The following is a 27,854-nucleotide window of genomic DNA, read 5'->3' as shown; positions in this document are numbered from 1 at the left end:
AGCCCTTCCTGGCACCCCTGTGCACATGCCAGGGACCACCCAGGCTTCCATTTCCCAACCACAGCCCTGGACACTGTCACCATGGCCTTCCTCAGGGTGACCCCAACAAGCTGGGGTAAGAAACAGGCTCTCAAGGGGAGGGGACAGCGGTCTGGTCTGCTGACCCTGAGCCATCTCCTGGGCTTTCTCAGTCTTACTACCATCACCAGCCCACGGGACCACACCCTGCCCCAGGAGCTATCCCTCATTCATTCATTCATTACTTCCAATGATTTTCTGAGCACCCAGAGGAAGCAAAACAGATGAGCTGCCCTCAGGCAGTGACAAGTGATCAGATGTTCCTGACTTGGTCCAAAGCTCAGGGCCAGGAAGAAAACAGATGGGGGAGCCAGGAGAGAGCTGGGGAGAGGGGGAACTGCTGCCCTCAGGGTGCCCCCAGGCTGGAGGGACAGAGCCAGTCATAGTCACCACCCAACCCGGTGGGGACAGGGTGAGGCCAAAGCAGTGAGGTGCCCAAGAGAGAAAAAGGAAAGAGCATGCTACCTCCCGGTCCCCCAGGCTCCTCTGGAGCCGCCATTAATGTTGAATGAATAGGTCTCCCAAGGCTGCCTTTCCTGCTGGCAGAAGGAACACAGTTTTCGGGACCGCCCCCCCAGCCCTGGTGATCCTGGCTCCTGATCTGCTGCCTGCCTCCTTGAACATAGTTGTTGAGGGTTAGGTCTGGGGGGATGATGTGGGTGGGCGTCTCTCCTCCCAAAGAAGGTGACATCCAACCGGTCACCCTGGTAGGCACCCCGTCTGCCCCTGGAAGCCCCCACAACCAGCTCCCAGGCACCCACCATTTGCCAACATCCTCCCCTCCCCCAAAGCTCCTCTATGTAGAGCAGACAGCTGAGGAGGTCATTTGGAGTGGGGGGAAGGTATCGAGTCTCTTTGCAAAGTTGTCCCCTCAGCTGGTGCTTGTGGGCGGACAGCCCCCAGGTGCGCAAAGGTTGAGGGGCGGCTGAAGTTTGGGGACCCAATTAGAGGAGGGGGTAGCTAGGAGGTCCCGAGGGCTGTCGGGGGCGGGAGTTGTCGCTTCGCCAAGGTCCCTTCCCGGGCGCGTGGCAAGAGGGCGACTTGGAGGACCAGCCGCGCTGCGGAGGTGAAGGGGGCGCCTGGGAATGTGGATCTTTAAATGTGGGCGGGGCTTGCGGGGTCGTCGGGGGCGTTGCCAACCTGAGCTCGGCCAATCGGCGGCGCCGCCCGCGTCGCACCGCCCCCTCCTCTCCCGGCCCGGCGCGGGCGCTCGCCCCCCTCGCCCGGCCCGGCCCGTGCACTGGGCGGCGGGGGATGCGCCGGCCACCGCCGCCGCCCCCGGCCCCGCCGCCCCCGGGCCCCGCGCCCGCCCGCTGCTGTCCGCCTCGGCCGCGACCCCAGCCCCGGCCCCTGCCCGGGGGTCCGCAGTCGCGCGGGACCCTCTGCCTCCCAGCTTCGTCCACCCGCCCGAGTCCAGCTCTGCAGGTACCGGAGGGGATGGGCGGGAGGATTCAGGGTCTGCAGCCTGGAGCGCCCGGGGAGGGAGGCACGTCCCGGAGGTGATGCGGTTTGGGGCAGGGGCCAGGAGGGAGGGTCTCCGTGGGGTCCGGAGCCCAGGGGAGAAGAGGAGGGGGGACGGGTGTATGCACACTGCCCGAGTGAGTATAGACTCACGGACCCCCATCCTGGAGAGAAAGGGTACTGGGATCACTTGGGGGGGGGGGCAGGACAGCGAGTCTCCAAACTCCATAGATGCGGTTGGAGGTGGGAGAGCTCTCAGGGGTGGGCAGTAAGCCGGGATGACTTGGGAATGGGAGGGAGGAGACCCTCACCACTGTCCCCTTGATCCAGAAATACAGGATCTGGTCCTGGATCCTGGTTCTGGATCCAGCACTCTGGAAGGGTCAGGCAGCCGGGTCTCCCAGCTCTCTCTGGACAAAGGTCCCGATCCCCACCTGCTGTCCTGGAGGGTGGGGCAGCAGATGTGAGTGCCCGAGGCTAGGGTGAGCCCGAGATGCTCATGGAGATGGAGCAGAGTGTCGGGGGCTGCGCGTTCCTGGCAGTGGTGACGGGGGATCAGGTGGGCAGCCAGCACCTTGTTGCACCTGCTCCCATGGAGAGCACCTGGCCTTGGGGCAGGAAGACAAGCATAGTATGCCCATCCTGCAAAGTGAGGGCCTAAAGAGTGCTGGGAGTGGGGATACTTGGGGACCTTCCTAACCCTCCACAGGGATACATGACCTCTGGGCTGTCCAAACTGAAGCGCACACATCCTGGAAGTTTCTGCCATGTGCTGCTCTGGCCATAGTTCCTGGGAGCCTCACAAAGGGTGGGGCTGTCTGCTTAGGGACTGAAGGACAGAGGGCACCTTCTCCTGGTCAAGTTCTGAAGGATGGAAGGAGGCGTTGGGCAGCACTGAACTCTTGTAACCTGCTAAGAGTTTTCCATGTGACACCTCACTCTGTTCTGGCCACCAACCCTGTTGGGTGGGCACCACGAGGATCCTTTACAGATGAGGCATCCCAGGAGCGGGCAGGGACTTCGCTCCCTGGTAGTGGCACCTGAGCATCTTTCCTAGGCAGCTGCTTTAACCAACCCGTCATTTGTAAAAGGGCTCACTGGAGGGTCTTTGGGGTCCTGGCTGGGTTTCTCTTCCTATGTCCTGTTGGCCAGGGAAGCTGGGAGGAGCTAGCCGCACCCCTTCCTGCCCACCTTCCTTCTCACCTCAAGGTCCCTCCTGGCCTGCCAGGTTCCCGTAGGATTGTGTGTCTCCTGAAATGGCATGGAAGCAGGTGTCCGCTCATCCCCCCACCCCAGCCTACAGGGAACAGAGATCTTGTGCCCAGACAGGTTAGATAATTATGGCAATTCCAGAGATTCTCAAAGCCAAATGCAGTCCACGGAGTGTTGGTCCTAACCTTATGGAGGAACTCATTGGCACACCCGGGCCTTCACCCAGAAAAACACACGCTTTTCTTGAACGTGCAAACCTTAACTGGGGTTTCAGAGGGACTCCTGGACCTCTGGGAATCCCTGAGGGTCTCAGGGACTCCACCTTTAGGCTCAGGTTGCAGTGGGAGAGAAGAAAGTGTACCTCGGAATGGGAAGGGTTCTCCTGTCCCCAAAGCCGTCTGGTCCCACCCAGGTTTTAGAAACAGGCTGTCCCCTTCTGTGGGGCAATCTCAGGCAGGCCACTCTGTCTTTCCTCTGAGGTCAGGGGAGGAGGGGTCAGGTATTCACCCCATGCTTCAAGCTTGGGGCCCTTCAAGGGCGGGGCCAGGTTTGTTCCCCCTCCAGATGACAGGTCCTGCCATCTACAGCCTCTGGATGGCACTAATTTAGTCCTTGCCCTTCCTGGCTGTGTGGCCTTAGGCAAGGTGCTGAACCTCTCTGATCATCATCTCTTGTCTGTAAAAATGGGAACAGAAATGCCACCGGCCTCACTAGGTGGCAATAGGTAGTGAATATGATCATTCTAACCGAGGACTTGAAACACAGTAAGAGCCCGGTGTGTGTTAACACGGTGGGCACTAGGGAAGCCCTCCACCCCTCTGCCCTCTCGGAAGCCACCTGCTGTCTGTCCCCTCCCTCCCACCCCCTCCCTGCCCAGGGCACCTTAGGACGCGGCTGCCAGGCGAGAAGGAACATGGCAGACACACGGCTGAATTTGGCCCATGCATCGGGTGGCTGAGTCACATCCCCAAATTGCATCTTCATCGGTGCGTTTCAGAAGGTCGTTTGCTTCGGGCCCTTTGCCAGCCCCCACCCGCTCCGGGTCCCGTCTGCTAAGCCACCCACCTCTCCTGCCTGTGCCCCCAGCCCCGGGTGGCAACCTTCTGTGCCTTCAGGGGAGATGGAGGAAGGGGCGTCTGGGGTTTCTTCGTCCCCCCTGGGTGAGGGCAGGGTCTGGGGCCTCCCTGTGCATCCTGGTGCCAGCTCCCAGCCCCACCTGGCAGCCAATGGTCCTTCAGGTGGCAGGCAGGGGTTTGAGCCTGGGAGAGAGATCAGGGTCAAGGTCAGCCTTATAGACTGTGAAGTGCTGGGCCCACAGTAGGCCAAGCCTTGTAAAACATGAATCCACTCACGGGAGGCCAGGTCTTATAAACTGTGAAGTGCCTGGTTGCAGGAGGCTACAGCCTGATTGATGTGGTAGGAGGGGTTGAGGGTGTAGGGGACAGGTTCCAAGACTCATGAAAGCACCTGGCCATGGCAGGAGTGATTCTTATGCTCCTGTGTCCTGGCACCAGTGTCTGGAGACACGTGGCGGGGGGGACAGACACAGTGTGGGAGGTGCTGGACAAGGACACAGGTCTCAATGTGTGCAGTGGCCAAGGTCACCCACGTCCCACCCATGCACAGCGTGGCTCATCTTAGCATGTCCTGAGATGACAGTCCTGGAGTCTGTTGCCCCTGGTGGAGGTGGGGAGTGTCCTGAGTGCACAGAGCCGCCGCCGCCCACCCCCCTCCCAGGACTGGTGTATAGGTGACCCCCCAGCGCATGCCAGCCTGGCCTTATCAAAGCAGACACCTGGCTCACCATCCCCCCGCCCGGGTTGTTGGAAGAATCTGAGAGGCTGTAAAGAGATGGTGTGACCTTGGGCAGGCCTTCACAGCACTGTGCCTCAGTTTCCTCATCTGTAAAATTGGCCAAATCCCAGGATCCCCTTCTTGGGGGTACTCTGAGGATTAAGGGGACCTTTGGGTGAACAGTGGAGCCTGACACACAGTAGATGTGCAATAATCATGAGCTGGGGCGGCAGCAGGGGTGCATGTTGAGAGTGTGACATAGTAGATGAGCTGGGCAGGGCAGGGTCTGGCAAGTCAGAACCAGGAGACAGCAGACAGCCTCATCAGTGCCCTGCTGAGCATGTCCATGTCACCATCATTGCAGTCTCTGCTGTCGCATATGACACCACCAAACACTGCCCTGTGATGAGGCAGTCTGCTCCCCGGTAGCCTAGCAGGGAAACTGAGGCTGGCCTGAGGCCATAAGGCCAGGCTAAGCATGTCTTACAAGGCCCTGCAGAATCAGTTCTGGGATCTTCAAGTTCAATCCTGGATTGCCACATCTGCCCTGAAATGGTCATAGAATCTGTTTGGAGATCACAAATCCTACCCAGGCGGCAGGGAGCCTCAGGGTCTCTGTAGCCACAGCCACGGTCCCTAATGTCCCCTAGGCTACACCCTGAGCCTGCAGAAGTGTGTTCAGGCCTTTGGACAACTCTAGGGGAGGAACCAGAGGCTCAGGGGGATGAAATGAACTCATCCAATGGCCTGAAGGTCTGAAGGGGATGAGCCTGGATTGGAACCAACTCCTCACCATACGCTTAGACACTCTCTAATCCTCCCAGGCAAACCTGCTGGTAGATTCCATCTCACAGCATTTAGCAAATGTTTCCTGAGTGTCACTTGTATGCTAAGCATTGTTCTGGGTACTTGGAAACATAGGAAGTCAGCAGGCAAAGGTCTGATAGGAGGTTGTTCCGGGCACAGGGCAGATCCCGCACAAAGGCCCAAAGGCAGGACTAAGCTTGTGGGGATCTGGTAATGCAAGGCTGGAAGGGAGTGAATCTGGGAGATGAGAAGAATGAGGCGTGTGGGAGCCGGACCACAGAGGGCCTCTTGGCCATTGTGTGGAGTTTGATTTATTATGGGGTGGCACTGGGGAGCCATGGGAGGGTTTTGAGCAGGGGAGGGACATAGGCAGACTTGGATATTTCTGGGATATTAAGTGCATGTGTCAGCACTCTGTGTCTACCATCTCCTGAGGTGGCTCCTGAGCCTTACAATATTCCGGGATGGGAGCAATGGTTCCTGCCCCTGTGGTCAGTTGGAGAAGACTTCCTGTGACCAAGTCGCTCTGTGCCCCTGCAGGTCAGCGTGAGAGCCCAGCCGCTGAGCCATGCCGGGCCCCAGGTGGCCTGCACAGAGCCCAACCCCTGCACCCAGGTAGCCATGAACAGCCACGGCCACAATGGCAGCATGGGGCGGCCGCTGGGCAGCGTGCCGGGTGCCCTGGGCCGCGACCCTCCAGACCCCGAGGCCGGTCACCCCCCGCAGCCCCCACACAGCCCGGGCCTCCAGGTGGTGGCCAAGAGTGAGCCAACCCAGCCGTCGTCCGGCAGCCCCCAGGGGCAGCCCCAGGACCAGGAGGACGACGACGATGAGGAGGAGGATGAGGCGGGTGGGCAGAGGGGCTTGGGGAAGCCCTTGAACGTGGGCCACCGCCTGGGCCACCGGCGGGTGCTCTTCGAGAAGCGGAAGCGCCTCAGCGACTATGCGCTCATTTTCGGCATGTTCGGCATCGTTGTCATGGTGACGGAGACGGAGCTGTCCTGGGGAGTGTACACCAAGGTAGGCGCGGCCCTCCCCCTGACACTCCTGGGCCCTCCTGGCTCCCTCGGGCATGGGCTTGGGGGCTGCATTATCCCCCTAGGAGTAGCAGGCAGGGAATGCTGGGGCATCCTGGAGGTGGGGGGTCCCAGGCCTCCTGGGGGTAACAGGGGTGCTGCACATGGGGGAGAGAAGGTTCCAGCCCATTCCCTCTGCCCTGCATCTAGGGGCTGCACCCTGGCTTAGAGTGGGAAGGGGGTTGCCCCCCAGGACGGGGAGCAGAAAAGGGGCTTTCTTCCCTTCCGAGCCTGGCTGTGGGTCCCCTAGTGCTACTGAGTGTGAGGACAGAGAGAGATAAGGCCACATCACCCTATAGCCTGTGAAGTGCTGTGCCCATGTGAGGCCAGGCCTTAGAAGCAGTGACATGCTATACCTGTGTGAGGCCTCATAATCTGTAAAGTGCCATTCCCACCTTGCTGTCAGCCAGGCCCAAGGAGTAAGGACAGGAGCATCACTCTTGAGCGCAGTGCCTGCCATGCACCCAGCCTGGCAAAGCTCTTGAACACACAGGGATCCAGGACTGGGGAACTAGCAGGAAGGTGGGGCTCAGTGGGGAGAAGCCACAGGGAGGAGCCCCATCTGGCTGAACCCCATGCCCAGTCCTTGATGGCCTCGCTTAACGGGTGGCGCTGCCCAGGAGCCCAGCAGGGGGACAGGAGGGCCACCCACCTCCTCCAGCATCGTCCCCATCTCCTTTCTCTTTGCCTAGGAGTCTCTGTACTCGTTTGCTCTCAAATGCCTCATCAGCCTCTCCACTGTCATCCTGCTGGGCCTTGTCGTCTTGTACCATGCCCGGGAGATCCAGGTCAGTGCCCAGCTTGACAGTGGGGACGTGGCTCTTCTCCCCACACCCCAGAGCCCCCAATACCAGCCCACCCAGGACCCCACCCCCTAAAACATAAAAGGACGAATAGGCTCCTTATAGGAAAAAAAAAACCTCTATGAAGACACACTGTTTCGATCACTGAAAATCTCCTTGTAATGAGCATCTATGTTTTCATTTTCATTGCTTATTTAATAAAGAAAACAGGTAGTGAGAAAGTGAGAGGCTGATCTGGGGTTGTGGGACACACCCATTGTTTTCATGACGCTGGGGTCTTCCAAGGTTTTGCAGCCCAGGAAACCAGTAGCACCAGGCTCCTTTTCCCATTGGACTGGACCCCAATTTTTTAAAGATTTGCTGTGTGCCAGGGAGTTTGTTTTTCTGTTTCAGGAGTTAATCAAAATCAGGTCGAGCCATGGGAGAGCCCAGCTTAGGGCGTTTCGGGCAGATGTCACCTAGGGCTAGTACCAGGGCCCAGAATGCCAAAGGGCATCATATCTGGCTCCTGACCCCTGGCCCCTGACCCCTAACAACAAGGAGCCACAGCTTGGTAGGAGATGGTATAGGAAGATCCCACCTGAGTTGGGCCATGTGCAGATGTCTTCAGGGCACAGCTGCTGGGGACAGGAGTCTGGCATTTCCTCAAGTGGTTAAACATAGAGTTACCCTATGACCCAGCAATTCTGCTCCTGAGTGTAGACCCGAGAGAAATGAAAACCTACATCCACATACAAAACTTGCACATGCATGTTTATAGCAACAGTATTCACAATAAAAAAAAGTAGAAACAACGTCCAAATATCCATCAATGGATGAATGGATAAATGAAATGTGGTACGTCCATACAGTGGAATACTATTCAGCCATAACAAGAGAATGAAGTTCTGTATGTGTTTGCTTTGGCTGCCATTACAAAGTTCCACAACTGAGTGTCTTAAAGAACAGAAGTGTATTGTCTTACAGTTCCGGAGTCTAGAAGTTTGAGATCACGGTGTCAGCAGGGGTTAGTTCCTTCTGAGGGCCATGAGGAAGGAACTCATCTGTTCCAGGCCACTCTCCTAGTGTTTGGTGGCTGCCAGCAATCTGTAGTGTTCCTTGACTTGTAGACACATCACTCCAATCTCTGCCTTGAGATTCATGTGGCATTCTCCCTGTGTGGGTGTCTATATCCAAATTTCTTCTTTTTATAAGGACACCAGTCATATTGGATTAGAGCCCACCCATAATGACCTCATCGTAACCTGGTTAACTCTGCAAAGAGCCTATTTCCAAATAAGGTCACATTCTGAGGTACTGGGGGTTAGAATGCCAAGATATTTTTTTGTGGGGGACACAGTTCAACCCATAACAAGTTCTGATGCATGCTACAACATGCATGAATACTGAAAATATGGTAAATGAAAGAAGCCAGACATAAAAGGCCACATATTGTGAGTCCACTTGTACGAAATGTTTAGAATATGCAAATCCATAGAGACAGAAAGCAGATTCATGGTTGCCAGGGGCTGGGGGAGGAGGGATTGGGGAGTGACTGCTGATAGGGACAGGGTCTCCTTTTGGGGTGATAGAGGTGTTTTGGAATAAGGTAGAGATGATGGTTGCACAACATCATAATGTTCTAGATGCCACTAGTTGTTCGCTTTGAATGAGAATTGTAGGCTATATGAATTATATATATTTTTTAAAGCCCAGTGGTCCTGTTTCAGAGGGTGCCCAGCAGCCTTTGTCAGGCAAACACGTGAGATCCTCAGGCCATGTGAACGATGGACTGGGACCTGCTCAGGGCCAGAGGGACCTGGGTGTAAGATACAAGGGGGTGATGAAAAACTCAGTCATCAAGATAAATACTGTTTTAATGTGGTATTTACAGAAAATCTAAATAAATGGCAAAAAACTCCATGATGAGCAAGATCAATATTTAAATGAAAACACTCTTCCTGATGTTGACTTTTGCCTCTGGCTCCAAAGTCCTGGGCTCAGCACTATCACTGACAAATATTATGTGTCCTGGTGCCCTGCTCACCTCTCCCTAAGCCCGGCTCTGGACATGGCAGAGGTCCCCCATCAAGGCGAAAGAGAGCAGTGTCACCAGCAGGGTGTCCTTTATGGCCACTCTCTGCAGACATGCCAGCAGAGGAGGCCCCTAGGACCAGTGGCCACCATGACATTTTAGTGAAGTGTTTTTTGTTTTTTGTTTTTTCTTATTTTAGAAGGACTTTATTGCTTTCTGTTTAAAAATGACACATGAAAAAGAAAAAATTGGGGCCGGCCCGTGGCTCACTTGGGAGAGCATGGTGCTGATAACACCAAGGCCACGGGTTTGGATCCCTATATAGGGACAGCTGGTTAGCTCACTTGGGAGAGCGTGGTGCTGACAACACCAAGTCAAGGGTTAAGATCCTCTTACCAGTCATCTTTAAAAAAAGAAAAAGAAAGAAAGAAAGAAAAGAAAAAATTGAAACTTGTGAAATATTCGGGCAGAATAGAAGGCAGGGGACATTGTCTCAGGCGTCTGCCAGGGTGTGGATTATCAAGGTCACACCCTGGTTCCAGTTTACTCTACCTGGATTTTTTTTGGAATTGAGGTAAAACTCATATAACATAAAATTAGCCATTTTCAAATGTATAATTCAGTGGCATTTAGCACATTCAGAATGTTGAGTACCCACCACCTCTATCCAGTTGCAGAAAATTTTCATTCCCACAAAAAAAACCCATCCCCATCAGCAGTCCCACCCCACTCCCTCTCTCCCAGCCCCTGACAACCACCAATCTGCTTCCTGTCTATATGGATTTACCTGTGCTAGACATTTCATACAAATGGAATCATATGATAATAATAACAGTAAAACAATGAAATCTGCATTAGTTTGCTAGGGCTACCATTAAGAAAATACCACAGACTGGGTGGCTTGAACAATAAAAATTTATTTTCTCACAGTCCTGGAGGCTGGAAGCCCACAATCAAGGTACCTGCAGGGTTGGTTTCTCCTGAGGCCTCTCGCCTGCCATCTTCTCTCTGTGACCTCATGTGGCCTCTTCTCTGTGTGCACACATCCCTGATGTCTCTCTCTCTTCTTATAAACACACCAATCCCATAGGGCCTACCCTTATGACCTTAACCTTAATTAGTCCTTTAAAGGTCCTATCTCCAAATACAGTCACATGGTGGGGGAGGGAGGTCAGGGCTTCAAAATAGGAATTTAGGATGGAGGATACAATTTAATCCATAACACTCTACCCTCTGCCCCCCCAAATTCATGTCCTTCTCACATGCAAAATACATTCACTCCTCTCCCAACAGCCCCCAAAGTCTTAACCTGCTCCAGCATCTATACCAAGTCCAAAGTCTCACCTGGCTATCACATAAATCAGCTATGAGTGAGACTCAGGGTGTGATTCATCCTGGGACAAAATTCCTCTCCACCTGTAAACCTGTGACATTTTTGTGCTTCTAAAATACAGCAATGAGACAGACCCAGGATAGACATTCCCATTCCAAAAGGGGAGATTCAGAAAGAAGAAAGAGATGACTGATCCCAAACAAGTCCAAATTCCACGAGATCTTAAGGCTCATGAGTGATCCTTTTGGCTCCCTATTCTGCCTTCTGGGCACACAGGGGCGACAGGGTTGCCCTCTCTGCCCTGGGTGGTGGCCTTCTGTGTCCATCTTCTTTCACTCAGCATAATGTTTCTGAGATTCACCCATGTTGTAGTGTGGATCGGGTCTTCCTTCCTCTTTATGGCTGAATAATATCCCATTTGGAATGGAATATGTATCCAATGGAAACATATTCCATTGTGTGGACATTCTGCACCTGGTTTATCCACCCATCCATTGATGGACATGAGTGTTTCCACTTTTGTTGACTGTGGATGGTGCTGCTGTGAATGTGCTCCTGCAAGGATTTGTTTAAACACCTGCTTTCATTTCTCTTGGGTCTGTACTCGGGAGTGGGATTGCTGGGTCCTTGACACTCTGTTTAACTTTTTGGGCATCCCATCTGATGTTTAGTTTGCATTGTGGCCGACGCTGAGAGCTAGGGAGTTCCCATGGGAGGCCACGTTTCTGACTTCTCTTGGAAAAATCTGAGCCGGTGAGGTCTCAGGCCATGGTTGCTCCAGGGGAAGGGGACCCAGGCACGCCCAAGACCCACCGCCCACCCCCTGGCCACCCTCCGCAGCTGTTCATGGTGGACAACGGGGCGGATGACTGGCGCATCGCCATGACCCGCGAGCGTGTCCTGCTCATCTCGCTGGAGCTGGCCGTGTGTGCCATCCACCCGGTGCCGGGCCACCACCGCTTCACGTGGACCGCACGCCTGGCCTTCACCTATGCGCCGTCGGTGGCCGAGGCCGACGTGGACGTGCTGCTGTCCATCCCCATGTTCCTGCGCCTCTACCTGCTGGGCCGCGTCACGCTGCTGCATAGCAAGGTCTTCACGGACGCCTCGAGCCGCAGCATCGGAGCCCTCAACAAGATCACCTTCAACACGCGCTTTGTCATGAAGACGCTCATGACCATCTGCCCGGGCACCGTGCTGCTCGTCTTCAGCATCTCCTCCTGGATCATCGCCGCCTGGACCGTGCGCGTCTGTGAGAGGTGCGCCCACCCCCCCGAGACCCCCACCCGGGCCGCGCTGGGGGCGGGGCTCGGGGACCCATAACTCCCAAGCCCATCGGTGACCTCATCAACCTTGGGTTCCCCTCCCTGGTCATCGCTTCCGTCTCCCTGACCCCCTGTGGTACCTCAGCCCCCGGTTTATGGTCTCCACTACCATCCCTGAGGACCGTCATCCTTGGGGACCCCAGGCCTGTGTCCTCAGCCACCTTGGCCCCTCTCTCGACCACAGAGGGCCCCCAGCTCTCTCTCCCCACTCTCCCCAGGGGTCTCATGCTCCTCCTGCACTCTAGGGAGGCTGACCTCTGACCTTTGGCCAGGTGGCGGAGACAGTGGGAAAAGGGACGCCCCTCATTCTTCTGTCCCCCACCTCCCCATGTTTAACGGCCTTTCCTTCTCCCCTCTCCCTGCTCTGCCGGACTTTAGGGAAAACATGTGAGTCCCACCCTCGGCCCAGCTGTGTGCAAGAGCTGCCGCGGTCCCCCCCCTGCCAGGAATTTAAGATTAGCTGCCTCGAGGGGAGGCACGCGGGCAGGTCAGGCCGGGGTGACCAGGATGCGGGGTTGGAGTCAGGTCCCAGGTGGAGGACAGCGGGCCACTCTCGGGCTGTGGCCCCCTGGGCATCTTCTCTGAGTCCCCGGGGGTCCTTATCTCCAAAGTCTGGGACAGGAAGGAGTCGGCGTTTGAGGAAGGGCTTAGCTCTGGAGTTCTGTTTGGGCTGCGGAGCCCTGGAGGCCGGATGTCTCCCTCCTGAGAGTTAAGCAGGTCTGGGGTGAAGGAAAATTGGCCCAGCCCCAAGACCAACACAGGGAGTTTGTTCTGAACAGCTCTGGAAGGTGGTGGGTGGTCAACCCAACTTACAGCTGAGGAAACTGAGGCTCTGAGGGCTGAAGGGACTTACCCGGGGGCCCGATTCCTGGTTGTCTCCAGAAACGGAAGGGGCCCAGCTGGGCCTGGTAGGGCATGAGGGGTGCCTTGTCGGGGAGAGGGTCTCCCTGCCTGGTACCTAGCTGGGGAAGGCCCTGGAGGGATCCTGGGAGGGAGGCCATCCCTGGCTGGACCAGCCCTCAGCACCCACAGCCTCACCCCTCCAACCTGCCCCCCCATGGTCACTGCCTGGGCCTGGTGTCCAACTCACAGCAGTCGAGGCTTACCATCTGGGGTTCACTCGGGTCTCCTCAGACCCCTGATATGCCCGCATGCCAGTTCCCATAGCCCATTCCCACCAATCAGGGCAGGGTTGGGATTGGGGTCTGGGGGACGGGCGCCCCTCGTTAGGCTTTCCTGAGGTCCAAGCTGGGTCATTGCAGGGCCTGTTCCAGGCAGGGGTGGGAAATGCGGCAGTGTCAGCGGGCAGCCAATCCTAAATTCTGAGCCCGGGGACACCGCTTGAAGCCCCCTCGCGTGCCTCGCTCCGCCCCACAGCCCCCTGCCTCCCGCATGCCTCCCCACCACTGCTGCTGGGTGGTCCTGCAGCACCTGCACAGCTCCAGCCAGGCCTGCCTGGGCTCACCTGCCCGCCTGCTAGAGGGCCCCCTGCCTCTCCTGCCTCCTGGGGGTGGAGCAGATGAGGCTCAAATGCCTCAGTGTAAGGTAGGGTTTGGCCCCTGGTCCCCCACCCAGCAAGCAACCTAGAAGCCCAGGCTGGGGGGCCTGAAATAGCATCCAACCTCTTGAGTGGGCGGGGACCCCGAAATAGCTGATCTATGGGGTGGGGCTCCATGTCCTCCCCGTCTCAAGCGCCCGATCCCAGGCCCATTCCCAGGCTGTCACCTGCTCCTCCTGGCACCGCCATCCCCCACAGCTTCTGCCCTGCCCCAGCCAGGGGTCCACCTCCTCTACCACTCCAGTTGGCCCCTGAACTTGACCCCCCCAGGGGTGTTCTCCCTGGGCTGGCCTGGGGTCCAGATGACTTGAGACCTTGGAAGGAATGGGTCACTGGAAAGGGATCCCTGGACTCCCTGGGCTGGAAGCCAGGCCAGATGGAGCTTTGCACCCAGAATGGTGCCAAGGGGGTTTTCAGGGTGGGGGCTGGGCTGAGATCCAAGAGCCACCCCGAGACCCAGGGAACTGACTCCTCAGCCCTTAGCCTGGGCCACAGGTCGAACCTCTCTGTAGCCCTGTGGCTGGGATCCCAGGCCAAGCTGTGACTGGGACAAAGTGTCCTTTCCATGACAGCCTTGGGGACTGTCCTCCTGGATACCAAACTATAGCCCCAGGCCCCTCCCCAGTGCTGAGAGAGCTGCGCTCTCCCTCCCCACCCCCGATGAAGCCCAGGCCCAGGCTTGGGGGGCTCGTTCTCCCGCCATGTATTGCCACCCCTTCTTCTCCCAAGTCCCGGGGCACGATCCTCCAGCCTCCCGTCTCCCTCCTCAGGGCCTCGCTGGCTGGGGAAGTTCTTCCTAATGTCTGACCTGAAGCCTTACCTCCACTCCCTGCCGCTTCTGGTGCCATGGCCACCCGTGTCCCTGGCTGGGCTGTCTGTGTGTCTGTCTTTGGGAGGGGGGTCGTGTGCTCAGGTGAGGTGCGCCCTCACCTGAGCCCCTCTCTGCCCCATCCCTGGCAGCAGCTTGGGGGTCCAGCAAAGGGAGAAGTTTGGAAGGGAAGGAGGGGAGGAGGGCATGCGTGTCCCTTGCCCTGTGCCCCCAGGAGGACCGGGTGGCACTAACCACCCGCCCCCCATGCTGCAGTGGTACCTTTATCACTTTGAGTCCGCCCCCACCTGACAGATGCACTCCCTGTCATCAAGGTCCCCATGCAGCCAGGTGGACTGGGGGCCCTGTAGCCCTGGCCCCACCCCCGGGGGTGTGATGAGGGCAGAGGGACCAGTATGGACTGACCAAGTCCTCCAAACCCCCACCTGGCTCCCTCCAGGTACCATGACAAGCAGGAAGTGACCAGCAACTTCCTGGGGGCCATGTGGCTCATCTCCATCACCTTCCTCTCCATCGGCTACGGCGACATGGTGCCCCACACCTACTGCGGGAAGGGCGTGTGCCTGCTCACCGGCATCATGGTAAGGGCGAGGGCCAGTGCACACAGCCCTGGGAGGTCCAGCCAGCCTCTTGCTCCACCAGACCTTGCATCCTCCCTGCTGATGGGGAGCTCACCCCATCACAAGCTGGGCTGGGTCAGTGTTCCTCTTGTGTCAGCTGCTTCCCTCTGATGCGACATGGAATCCACACCCACAGGCTTCCTGGGACGTCTCCTGTTCTAGCCCTAGCAATGCAGCTCCCGCTGTGCCCGCCCAGCCAGAAGCAGTGGTCCACTCTGAGCAGAGTGTTATCGTCGCCTCTTTCTTCTCCACAGCCTAGTTTATTCCCAGCCTTTGGATCCAGGGCAAGGGGCATGATGTTTCCATACCTCAGTTTCCCCAGCTATAACCAGAGCAACTTCTTCTGCATGTTGCAAGGACTAAGTCAGCTCATTTATGTGAAACGCCCAGAACCATGAGTGCCACAGACACCCCATCAATATCTGCTGGGCTGTACCCTCTGATGTTCAATTCCCTGTCATTGGCCAACTTTTGGGGTGTCTCCAGCACCCCCTTGAGCCCCTATGGTGTAGTTTGTCTTCTATGACATGGGCCCAGGCAGCACCCTGTCTCTCCTGAGACTCCTCAAGCCTGTATTTGATGTGTGTGGGCATCTGTGGACGTCTGGGGTCTTCTCTTTTCTCTCCCCATCTGCTCCTTCCAGAACCTTCTTTCTCTCCAAGCTTTTTTCATCTTCCCCACAAATGTTTCGTATTATGAGTTGTCTAATGCATGGGTTGGGAACTCCTCATCCCATCTGGCCTCTCTTAGTTCCCTCCCTGCCTGCCACGCTGCATTAATAACACATTCATGGCTGGCCCGTTAGCTGAGTGGTTAGAGCACAGCCCTATAACACCAAGGTCACAGGTTCAGATCCTCGTACCGGCCAGCCACAAAAAATAAAAATTAAAAAATAATACCATATTCATTCATGAAAAATCAGTAAACATCGACAGGCCAAAAGAAAGACAACCTGGTCCCACTCCCAGGGACCATCCCAGGCCACCCCATGGAGCGTGATCTTTTCTAAGCATAGAAAGACTTGCTAGTTCTTGCAAAAACATGACAGATGCCATCCCCACCATCATTTCCTGCAGCGAGGGAGGCCATCTTTGGTGGCTCAGCCCAGCCCCCTTTGCTGCTGCATACAGACTGTCCCTGGTTGTCACCATGTCCCAAGGCCACTCTCCTGGAAGGGGCAGCTGTCCAAACAGGCAGGTCCCGACCTCCCTCTCCCTCCATGCCTTGACCCACATGGCTCTGTCCCCTCATCTTTCCTCCTTGCTCCTCTCGTCCCCTCCTGTTTGGACACGAGCTGGGGATCTGCGTCCTTCTCCAGCCCCTCTCAAGCTTCCCTTCTCCAGGCAGAGCTGAAATGGCCCCTTTTTTAGTTAAACAACATCTCGGCATTCTTGCTTATGTTGCTCCATCCAAGAGCCAAAGGAGAAAAAACTAAAGATCGGCCACAAGCCACCCTCCCCAAGCAACTGGGGTGGCTGTTACAAACGAACCACTCATCACTCAACTGCAATGAGAACTTCAAGCCCAGAGAGCCCGGGACAAAACAGAAGCCATGTCCTCTTCTCTAGGACGCAGCTGTTAGGCGATGGTTCCTTCTAGAAAGTTCTTCTGTGTGTAGCCAGAAGCTCACTGTCTGGCCTGGCCCCTGACACATGGTTGGGTCTGTGCCTCGAAGTTTGCTGTCACCCCACATCACTGGTTAAAGCCACACCTTGGACTTTTTAGCCATGCTCCTTTTTTTTTTTTTTGGATGCTGGCCGATGCAGGGATCTGAACCCTTGACCTTGGTGTTAGAACACAGCCACGGTCCTTTTCTAGCTCATCTGTCCACCTTCTCCTCTTCCATTCTTACCCAAGCATGTCCCCTCCCAGTCACTGCCCAATGGACTGACCTCACTCTCATTTCCATCCCCACCCAGGCCTTTGCCCGTTCTTGAACCCCAAGGCATCCCAGCGTGGCCTCTGAGCCCATGTCTCGCTGGACACCACATCTGTGCGGTGCATCCGTGCTGTCGTGTGGAGTCCCTGGCTGATCTTTTTCCTTGCTGCGTAGTTTTCCAGGTGGAGGTTTCCAGAAAGTTGCTTTGTCCTGGTCCACAGGGCTTTTCCTGAGAACAAGCTGCTGGATCCACTGAAGACCCTTATCCTGGCCAGAAACCCAAGATGGGGTTTCCTGGGGGAGCACCCACTCACTTTTATCTTGGCCAGGATCACATGTTGGCATCCAGACCCACCCAGAACCCTCCAGTGGTGTTGCTGGCTCTTTCCTACCCCTCCCCAAGGCTAAGCTACCCTCCACGTCCCCTGGGGGCTGAGCTGGACTGTTCCCCTCTTTATGAGGACCCAGCAGTGGCAGGAGGAAACAGCTGGGGGTGAGACGCTGGCAACTTCCAATCCCCCTCACCTGCCCCTGCCGCCTGCCTCCCCAGCCACTCCTGGGGCTAATGACCTCCCTCCCACCTCCTACGTCACTTTTCTCTGCCCCCTGCCCTCCCTTTAGTCTCATTCCTGCCCCCTGCTGCCCCCGAGCGAGTGAGCGCATCCTCTCTGGCCTCTTTCCCTAGCTGGAAGGACTGCCTGCCATTTAGGGCATCCCAGGGAGGACATTTGCAGCAATCAGGGACTCTGCTGCGCTGGAGGTGTTCTCCATCGGTTCTCCACTCCTAGGGCTCACCCTCTGCCTTTGCCTCCTGCAAACACCCTGCTGCACTCAGCCCTGAGCAACCAGCCTGACCCTTCTGATCCTGCCGACTGGTCCCCCATTACTGCTCAATGGCACATCAGCCCCTGTCCCTGGCCCCAGCTACCAAGACCCCAAAGCCTTGATGGGAATGTTTGCAAATCCTTCCACCTCTGTGGGTGTCAGCATCTGCAGATCCTGCCTGTTTCTTGACCCTCCTACATCGCCAAGCCTCACTTTCCCCTCTGCCCAGTGGGGGTGAAATGGGGTCATGCCCCTCCAATGTTTGATGGATATGAAGCAAATAGGGTTGGGAGTCAGATGGGATCCACCAACACCGTGGTTCTGGAGTGGAAGGGAGAGGGGGGAATCAGGGCAGGCTTCCTGGAAGAGGTGGGATGCTGATGTACCCCTCCACCCTGACCTCACCTACAGGGAGCTGGCTGCACGGCACTCGTGGTGGCCGTGGTGGCCCGGAAGCTAGAGCTCACCAAGGCTGAGAAGCATGTGCACAACTTCATGATGGACACTCAGCTCACCAAGCGGGTAGGGATCCCAGTCCCCACTGCAGCCACCTCCTCCCCTCGTCAGTGAGGGCAGACCCTTCCTGCCTTCCCTCTGCACACACTGGGCATACTCGTGTGCCCACAAGTCACTGCACTGCCCCATGTCAAAAGTGTGCTGGGCTCTGCCACCCAGGTGCCCAGCTGTATGCCGTGCACCAAGAGATGTAGTGATGGCCACAGGATCCACCTGGTTGCCTAGTTACAGCCAGCCATGGGCCACACAGCAAGAGACACCAATTCTGGGGCCAGGCCACCAGATGCAACTTAGGAGTTGTCTGACCTTGGCCTTACAGTCCAAGGGACCCCAGAAAGGCAATCTGGAGGTTTCCAGAAGTTTCTGGAGTCTTCCATAGTTCTACACGTATCCCAAGCAATTTATTCTTTTTCTGGCCTAGGTAAAAAACGCCGCTGCCAACGTTCTCAGGGAGACATGGCTCATCTACAAACACACCAGGCTGGTGAAGAAGCCAGACCAGGCCCGGGTTCGGAAACACCAGCGTAAGTTCCTCCAAGCCATCCATCAGTAAGTCCAGCACCTTTCCAGCTCACCTTTCTGTGTCCGCCTGGCGCGGAGGCAGTCATGGCCCCTGGGAGCAGGCCTTGGGCCAGGCCTGGCAGCCCAGTGTGGCCTTGTCACGACTCCCCACCCCAGGATGGGTGGTCAGTTGGTTGAGGCCTGCAGCTTCTGTCCTGGGTGGGTTGGGAAGATGGTCAGAGGGAGATAGCTGATGGCCCAAGCCCTCAACCAGGACAGTTGCCTCTTATAAATCAGGAAAGCCACCCAACATAAGTGGCAGGAAGCATATTTTATTCTTTGAAATAGCCAAAATGACTTTACCATTTAGACTAAAGCAACTTTCCCTTTTTGGTTTGGCTACCAGGAAGCTCAGTATTAAATTTGTGGCCTGATTAATGGGATTATGAGGAGTAATTAAAAATTACTTAATTTTCTCTGTTGTCCTTTTGTTCTGAGAATAGTCAAATGGGTCTCATCTTTGGTTGCTTATTGGAGTCACCTGGGGGGCTTTTAAAAATCCCATGGGCCACACTATGCCAGTTACAGTTGAGTCTAGGATGCAACCTATGCTTAAATTCACGTTCCTCAGGTGAGTTCAATGTGCAGCCAGTGTCAGCAAACTTTTTGTGTAAAGGCCAGGTGGTAAATACTTCAGGCTCTATGAGCTAGACAGTCTCTGTCCCAACTATTCAGCTCTCTGCAGTGAAAATGAATGGGCATGACTGTGTTTCAATAAAACTTTATTTTCCAAAACAGGCAGCTGGCTGGATTTGAGCCAAAGGCTACCATAGGCCAATCACTGTGCTATTCACTAGAATATCATGTGAGCAACATATAGAATTTAAGTTTTTAGGGCTGGCTGATTTGCTCAGTTGGTTAAAGTGTGATGCTAATAACACCAATGTGCAGGCTGGGCCTGTACTGGCCAGCTACCACAAAAAAAAAAAAAAAAAAAGATGTAAAAATTTCTAGAAGCCACATTTTTAAAAAGTAAAAAAAGAAAGTGATGTAAATTTTAATATATTTGTTTAATCTAATATACTGAAAATATTATTTTAACATGAGATTAATAAAAACATGATTTTTTTAATGTTGGTACTAAACCTTCAAAGTCTAGTGTATACTTTACACTTATAGCACATTGTTATTCGGACCAGCCATGTGCAGTGTTCAGTAGCCACATGTGGGCAAATGGGACAGTACCCTGTCTAGAATTTAAACAGTTCCAAATCCTGTGAGGTAGGGCATTCAAATATACATTACAAAACTAAAATAATAAAAGAAGAAAAAATACAAATATACATTACAGTTGAGTCATGTGGTACCTGATTTAAAATAGTAAAAAACGTGTTTTTAGGCACTTTTTGGAGTATGTCTGTGGGTCCTCATTGCTCACACCATGAGAAACTCCATTCACAACTTGCTGGACAAATACTAGTCCCTCTGTGTCCTCTGCTGGGGCCCCCTGGATGGATCAGATGGGTCCCTGCCCTGAGAACTCCCAGGTGAGACTCAGAGGCTGATGAGTCAGAGGATGAGGTGAAGGTGTTAGGGTCTGCACTAGTACAGTGAGAAAACAACTGAGCCAGCCATAGGGACTAGAGATGGGAGACAGCACAGAGAACCCCAGTGGAAGCAATGGAAGTGGGAGGCCAGGTTGGGGAGAGTCTAGGGTGCAGCAGGAGCAGCCTGGCCTCTGAGGTATACCAAGCAGAGGAGAACAGGCCATGGGAGAAGAAGCTCAGCCAGCTGAATTTTTTTAATCCCATTTAACCATTTTTGTTTCTCTTTAAAAATAAAAATAAAAACAGCTTTATGGAAGTATAATTGACATACACGTATTTAAAGTGAACACTTGATTGGTTTTAACATATGTATAAACCCATGAAACTATCAGCACAGTGAAGATGATGAACAGACTCATTCAGGTTCCCTTTACATCCTTGACTTTTAACTAGAGAGTTTAGTGCATTTACATTTATTGTGTTAACTGTTATAATTGGAATAATTTCTAATGATAACAATCCCTACTTCACATGACTGTGGGGAGGTTTTAAATGGGATAATGTATAGAAATGTTGGGCAAAACAAAGATTTTTTTTAAATGCTGGGCATAGTACCTGACACAGAGCAAGCACTCAGTAACTCATGCACCCCCAGCCCCTACTACCTGCCTGTGCTTCCACAGTCACCTTAAAAGCAGAGAGAGGGGCTGGTATTCCAGTTCCCTGACATTACTGTACCCAGGTATTAGTCCTGTCTCCTCATAAGACCCTGAGGCCCTTGAGGGCAGGGAACCTCCTTGTTGACCCTCCCACAGTTGTTTACTGACCACTCGGTCCTAATCTGATCTCTGCCACCTCTAACTATGGTACCTAGGCAAGTGACCACACTGCTCCAAACTTCATTTTCTCATCTGTAAAATGGAGATGATGGTAACGCCCCTCTTCTCTAGGTGTGGGGTATGGACTGAACATGGTTGGGGTGACCATGTCCCTCACCTGTGCCTGCCACACAGTATTCTCTAAAAATGAGAACTGGTGTTATTGTTCTGACCAACTTCATATGTTCATGTGGTTATTCCACAAGCATTTCCTGCACCAGCCAGTGTGCCAGGCATGGGGACACAGCCATGACCCTGACCTGGATGTTGCCCCAGGGGATGTTCCAGAAAGTTCTTCGGGGGAAGTGAGAGGGTGGGAATTGAGAAAGCACCCACTCTGTGAGTTTTCTGTGTCCCTTGTCCTGGGGCAGGACTGTCACACTCACCCTTAGGTCCCCCTGCACCCCCACCTAAAAAAAGTGGCTCTGTAAAAACAGGTAATGAAATCAAGCAAGTTTGAAGTAGGACCTGAAGGTGGTGGGATTTGGGTAGACAACCTAGGGGCAGGCCTCCCAAGGAGTAGCCACAGCCTGGTCAAAGGCAGTGAGGTGAGAATGGGCACAGTACCAGGGAGAATGGAGGCCCGGTCGGAGGGAGCCATGGCATGTTCTTGAGCTGGAGAGTCCCCATGATAGGAGCACTCTATCAGCAGCCAGTAAAAAGGGAGAAATACTCCTGGAGAAGATGGATTGAGGAGTGAAGCATGGGTTTGGAGAGTGTGTGAATTTCCTAGTGCTGCCATAACAGAGTACCACAGACTGGGTGGTTTCAAACAAGAGAATTTATTGTCTCATAGCTCCAGAGGACAGAATCCAAAATCAAGGTGTCAGCAGGGGCGTGCTCCCTCTGGAGTCACTGGGGAAGGCTCTGTTCTAGTCTCTCTCCTGACTCCTGGCAGCCACAGGCATTCCTTGGCTCGTGGATGCAGTATTCCAATCCTCCCCTTCACACAGCATTCTCTGTGTGGGGGTATCTGCATCCAAATTCCCCTTTCTTATAAGGACACCAGTCATACTGGATTAGGGCCCACCCTAATGACCTCATCTTAACCTGGTTAAATCTGCAAAGACCCTATTTCCAAATAAGGTCACATTCTGAGGTATTTGGGATTAGCATGCCAACATATCTTTTTGGGGAATACCATTCACCCCAAACAGGGAGGTTCCAGAGAAGCCAAGAATGACTTCCCCAGGGAGAGGCATGTCTGGGCTTCTCAGCAGCACCCCTCCCCTTTCTCTCCAGAGTACCCCAGCACCCGGCCCTGACCTCTGGGCCTGGGGGTGTCTGTATCCACCCTCGTTTTTCCAGACTGGTGGCTGGCCAGATGGAGGGCTGGATCCTTGCAGTGACACCGAGGGGCCTCCTTAGGCAACTGTGACATGTGGGCTAAGCTTGGATGTGCTGGGACTGGGTTTTGAGGGCCTGCAAGGATGCAAGTCCTGCCTGAGATGGTCCCCTGGGCTGGTTTAGCTACAGAAGGGATGGCGGGGAGAGGCAGGACACACACTAGTCAACTCCCCCATGGGCAGCTGTCCTGGGGCTCGAGGTGCTGAGGCCAAGTGGAAGGTGTCAGTTCAGATCCTGCCCGATAGTTCACTCAGGAGAGCATGGTGCTGATAACTCCAGGGTCACAGGTTCAGATCTCCATACTGGCCAGCCACCAAAAACCAAAAACAAATCCTGCCTGTGTGCCAATGGGCAGTGGCTTTGCCCTCTGAGCCTCAGTCTCCTCCTGGGGAGATGGTATGGCCATGATTTTCTGGACAAAATGCCACCCCCTAGACCAGGTGCCCTACACAGGCCACAAGGCTGAGGGCAGCTGCATTTGGGCTGGCCAGGACTGTGTGGACAGTGCTGGGGGAAGGAGCAGAGGACAGACACATCCCCAGGGGGCTGCCACCGAACCCTCAGAGGTTGAGCCCCTCCCCAGAGCAAGGGCAGCCTCTCAGCTGCCCAGGACCCCAGCTCGGCCCTGGAATGTTGCACGTGGGAGGTGGGCAGGGATGGGCACATGCCGCCCAGCTGTGCTGAGATTAAAATTGCCTTGTGCTTTCTTTCTGCTCTGCCGGGTCCTGCCAGGGCTCAGAAGTAAGTCTCCTCCGGGAGTGGGGGTGCATGGTGGTCTTGGGGAAGGGGGGTCCAAGTTCTTGGGATGGTCCTGAGTCAGGCCCATCCACGTGACCAACAGTGTGGGTGGTGGCTAAGCTACCCACAGCCCTGCAGCCCCCCGTGTGGTGGGATAGAATGGGCCACCGGGAGCCCAACCCCCAAATCCCACCTTATCTCCCAGTGCATGTCCCACCAGGCCACCCTGGGTGGGTGCATGAAGGGCCCCACCCCCCCGTGGCCCCCACCTGACTCTTCCCACCCACCTGCATGTCCCCAGGCTCCGGAGTGCGAAGACCGAACGAGAGAGGCTGAACGACCAGGTTAACACACTTGCAGACCTGGCCAAGGTGAGCAGGGTGGGCAGACAGGGCAGGTGGGCCCCCAGCGGGGGACGGCCCCAAATGTGAGAGAGACACTAGAAATCTACACATCTATGTATAAAATCTTAACACTCTCACACTGTCACCTGCTTTTTATTAAAGAAATTAATGTCTAATTGATAGTTTTAATAAGAACATATAATGCGGTGATTAAACGGTGAAGTGGTACTTTTGGATTTAGAGATACCATTTACATTGAAGTCTGACACTGATAAACAAAACAACATTCTTTCACTATGGATATAAATTCAAATGATTGCCTCAGCAGAGAGCTTATTTGTATAGCAATTAAACATCTTTCAGGAAATTAAAGTTGATTGCAAGAGCTCGGGAAGATGGGTTTGCGCTCTAGATGGATCCGTTTGTTGGTTCTAACATCAACTCATTTCTTGCTTTTATAATCGATCTGTGGGAAGATGTGTCCACGGACCTGCTGTAGTTAGGCAGGCTCCTAGAAGGTCTGTCCCACTATCCGCAACTCCCTTCTGACTAATGACATTTGTTTCATAAAGAGCTCGTGTGACATTTGCTTATTGACGGCATCTTTAATAGATCAATCAGTCTGAGACTAATTTAATATTATCTTTAGAAAATATTAAGTCCTGATCTGTTTCATTTCTCATACCCAATGCATTTTGGATTCACCTTTTCCATCATATCAAGAGAATGCAATATAACTTAATATTAACCTACAATAAATGTAATTTGGAAGGGAATCTTACAGAGGAAAAAACGTATTCTAGCACCCTGAAGAAATAATTCAATTCATAGTAGAAAGAGCACAAGCCTAAGAGCATGTAGAAATCCTTGGCCAAGTAATTTTATGTCACATGAGATAAAAGATAAAATGCTTTTGAAAAACTAATTATGAGGCAAAAGTAAAGTATTGTACGTCACACTTCTGTTAGCATAGATGATTGAAATTTTAATTTTAAAAAATTAGACTTTTGGGCCGGCCCGTGGCTCACTCGGGAGAGTGCGGTGCTGATAACACCAAGGCCACGGGTTCGGATCCCATATGGGGATGGCCGGTTCGCTCACTGGCTGAGCGTGGTGCTGACAACACCAAGTCAAGGGTTAAGATCCCCTTACCGGTCATCTTTTAAAAAAATTAAAAAAAAATAAAAAAATAAAAAATTAGACTTTTTCATCACGGTAGTATCATTCTTCGAAAGATACGTTTTAAAAAGCCCTCTTTGAAGCGAGTAATTGCATTGGATAATGTGGGTTTCTAGTTTTGTTAATTTAGCAAGGTTAAAATGTCTTCCAAGGCTGGCTGGTTGCTCAGTTAGTTAGAGCGCAGCCTTATAACACCAAGGTCACAGGTTCGGGTCCCCGTACGTCTAGCTGCCAGTTTTTAAAAAGTCTTCCAATATTAAGTTTTATCACTTTCCAAAGTTGCTGATTTAACATTTCTCTGTCAAAAATAGAATGTATGCTCAAAGTTTAAAATAAAAATTTAAACCTCAGAGGACCAAAAAAGAACCATCCGAAGCCTAGATGCTGCTGTGGGACCTCCCAATGTCACCCTCTGGCCCTGGGGCCACGTGAGGCAGGCTGGGTGAGGTCAGTGGTCTTAAGAGGGTCCCCGAGGCTTTTGCTCTCCCAGGGTGGCAGTGATGGAGGGGACAGGGTGGGCAAAGGCACAGAGGCTGGAAGGGAGAAGCTGGAGCAGAGTGAGGCAAGGGGGGAGCTGGGGGGCGTCTCCCGTTTCCCACCCTCCAAGCGAGGTGTTGGGTGTGGGTGTAACTTCAGCCCCGCACCGACCCTCAATCCTCCCATCCAGTCCGAGGCCTGAGAGGGTGGGCGGCCCACTCAGCGGTCAGCCCGGAGCAGGGGCAGAGACGCGAGGCGATGTTCTAGCGCCACCTGGAGGCGAGAGCGTCGTGTGCGCCAGGCTGTTCCTGCGGAGCCGGCTGCCCTGGCTCGTCTGGACAGTGCCAGGCCTGGCCCGGCTTGCTGGGTTCTGGGAAGCAGTGGAAGTGGTGGGGACACCCCACTGGATGCTGTAACGGCAATTGTGGCTGTTGTGACCCCACTCTGTGATTGGGTCAGATCCTCCAGATGGTTGTGTCTCCCTTCAGGCTGCTGTCCCTTCCTCAAACTAATGTGGGGTGGGGGGGGCAGTTCACATCTAAGCCAGGGTCCCCCCTCTTTCTCTTCTTCAACCATGTCCCCAAGTCCCCACTGGCCCCAGCCTGGAACAACAGGAATCCCGAATCTCCCTCAGGTCTATGGTCACCACCTGAGATCCCCCCAGCACAGTTCTGGCCACACCCACTGGCCCCAGGACCTTCCTCGGCCTTCCCCATACCTGCTGGCCCCAAGCCTGGCATGTAGGACCTGTCTGTGTCCTCACCCATTCTCCCATCATTCGCTGGGCTCCAGACCCCTGGGGCTGAGGGTGTCCTCCCAGTCACCCCTCTCTTGGGTCCCCTTAGTGGGACCCCACCCAACTGGGTCTCATCAGCTGTCTCTCTCTGTCTCTCTGTCTCTCTCTCTCTCTGCCTCTCATCTGTCTCCGGCAGACCCAGAGCATCATGTACGACGTGGTGTCTGAGCTGCACGCCCAGCACGAGGAGCTTGAGGCCCGCCTCGCTGCCCTCGAGAGCCGCCTGGATGCGCTGGGCACCTCCCTGCAGGCCCTGCCCGGTCTCATTGCCCAAGCCATACGCCCACCCCCACCACCCCTGCCACCCCGGCCCAGCCCCGGCCCCCCGGACCAGGCAACTCGGAGCCCCCCGTGCCGGTGGCCACCCGTGGCCCCCTCGGACTGCGGGTGACGGTCTCGCCCGCCACCAGACCCCTAAATCTTGGCCATCGTGTGGCCGCCACCTCCACACTGTCGGGGAAGCCCTGTACAGTGGTGCCTCTTGGAGTTCAAGAAACCGAAGCTGAGTTGGGCTGAGTGGACCGGGGCCTGCCCCACCCAGACTGCCCGGGAAGAGGGCAGGGCTGAACCACAGGTGAGGGCAGGGGAGCCCGGAGCTTCCTCTAGTCACCTGGCCCCTCCGACTCTCCCCAGGCCCCTGGTGGGCACAGAGCAGCTGGTGGAGGGGTCCTTGCTAGTTCTTAATAAAGCAGGACCCACCTTTGTGCCTGTTGAGTGTATCCAGGGGACACTGGTAATCAATCACACCAGGGGAGGCGGACACCCAGCCAGGGTCCAATAATGGATGTGTGGGTCAAGGAAAGCCTGTCCCCGTCACCATCCTAGTTTAGTAGCCCTCCCCAAGGGATGAAGCTTGGTTGGGAAAAGCTCCCTAGGGAGGTCTGTGCCAGCCCCGCTTGGCATTGATAGAGGGATCCCTTCCACCCTCTGGCTTTGATGGGGTCCCACTGCGTGCCGGGCTCCAGCAGGGCCCATGGGTCTCAGTCTAGTGGGGGAAGTGACATGGGTGAGGAGGGTCATTCCGTTTTTATTGGACATGTATTGGGCACCTGCTGTATACAGGGAGTATGGTGAAAATTACCATACTGACTCCACCAGAACCTGACTGGGATAGGATGGGAGGAAACTGAGGCTCAGGGAGGTGAAGCCACCTGCCTGGGACCACACAGTAAGGAGTGATGGAGCCAGGATTCAAATGGGGGAGGGGGTCAATAGGCCAAAGTGAAGACCCCAGGTTTGGTGGAGGGCACTCCATGGGGGAGTGGTTAGGGTTAGGGTTAGGGGAGGGGTACGGGCAAGGTCCCATCCTCTGAGGTGGGTTTGGGGGTGGGCTGGAGGGAAGGGTTCCGGATACAAGCAGAATCAGAAAGGTCCCTCCAGGCCTTGGACTCACGGTGCTGGGGTCAAGTGGGGGTGGTGGGCACGTAGCAGATGCTGGGCCTGGGTGTGGGGTGGGGAGGAGGCCTCGCCCCTGGAGAGCCTCATCTAGGCCCAGTTGAGGAGTCCCGGGCCTTGGCAGCCTCTGATAAGGCCATTGGTCGCCTGGCTCAGAGAGATAGCCAGGCCATGGCTGGGTGCTTGGAGGACTAGCTTGGACCCAAGAACAAGAAGGTCTGGGGAGGCGCAGGTGGGCACTGGTCAGACCTGGGTTCAAATCCTGAATCTGCCACCACTGGGTCCCTCTGGGCAGCAGTGGCTGTCCCTCTGGGGGCCTCAGTGGCCTCATGTGTAAGATAGGGGTGACAGTAGATTTAACCAGAACTCTCTAAAAAGGGTCAGGCACCTGGTAGGTGCTCAATAAATGCTCCTTCCCTCCTGAGGGCTTACATAGGAGTAGGAGAGGCAACGAAGCAGTTGACAGGCCTCACCTAAGCTTTATACCAGCCGTGTGTGTGGTCTGGCTGGGGAAACTGAGGC

General features: G+C 54.7%; 1 protein-coding gene across 3 annotated transcripts; it reads left to right on the top strand.

The window, feature by feature from the left end:
• The first annotated feature begins 5,931 nt into the window (after positions 1-5,931).
• Positions 5,932-26,328, top strand: KCNN1 (potassium calcium-activated channel subfamily N member 1). 3 transcript variants are annotated; one of them, XM_063112412.1, is made up of 10 exons: positions 5,974-6,372; positions 7,121-7,216; positions 11,419-11,837; positions 12,282-12,290; positions 14,730-14,871; positions 18,026-18,136; positions 18,552-18,679; positions 23,136-23,144; positions 23,443-23,512; positions 26,074-26,328. In XM_063112412.1, exons 1-10 carry the CDS (start codon positions 5,974-5,976, stop codon positions 26,326-26,328), a joined length of 1,638 nt encoding a protein of 545 aa, XP_062968482.1. The 3 variants fall into 3 exon arrangements, with proteins under 3 accessions (XP_062968485.1, XP_062968482.1, XP_062968483.1); XM_063112415.1 differs by lacking the exon at positions 12,282-12,290 and having other exon boundaries at positions 5,932-6,372; XM_063112413.1 differs by lacking the exons at positions 12,282-12,290; positions 23,136-23,144.
• The last annotated feature ends 1,526 nt before the right edge of the window (positions 26,329-27,854 follow it).

The sequence above is a fragment of the Cynocephalus volans genome, chromosome 10, assembly GCF_027409185.1.
Source record: "Cynocephalus volans isolate mCynVol1 chromosome 10, mCynVol1.pri, whole genome shotgun sequence".
NCBI lineage: Eukaryota > Metazoa > Chordata > Mammalia > Dermoptera > Cynocephalidae > Cynocephalus > Cynocephalus volans.
The sequence above is the reverse complement of the archived record's forward strand: the minus strand, read 5'-3'. Positions and strand labels throughout refer to the sequence as shown.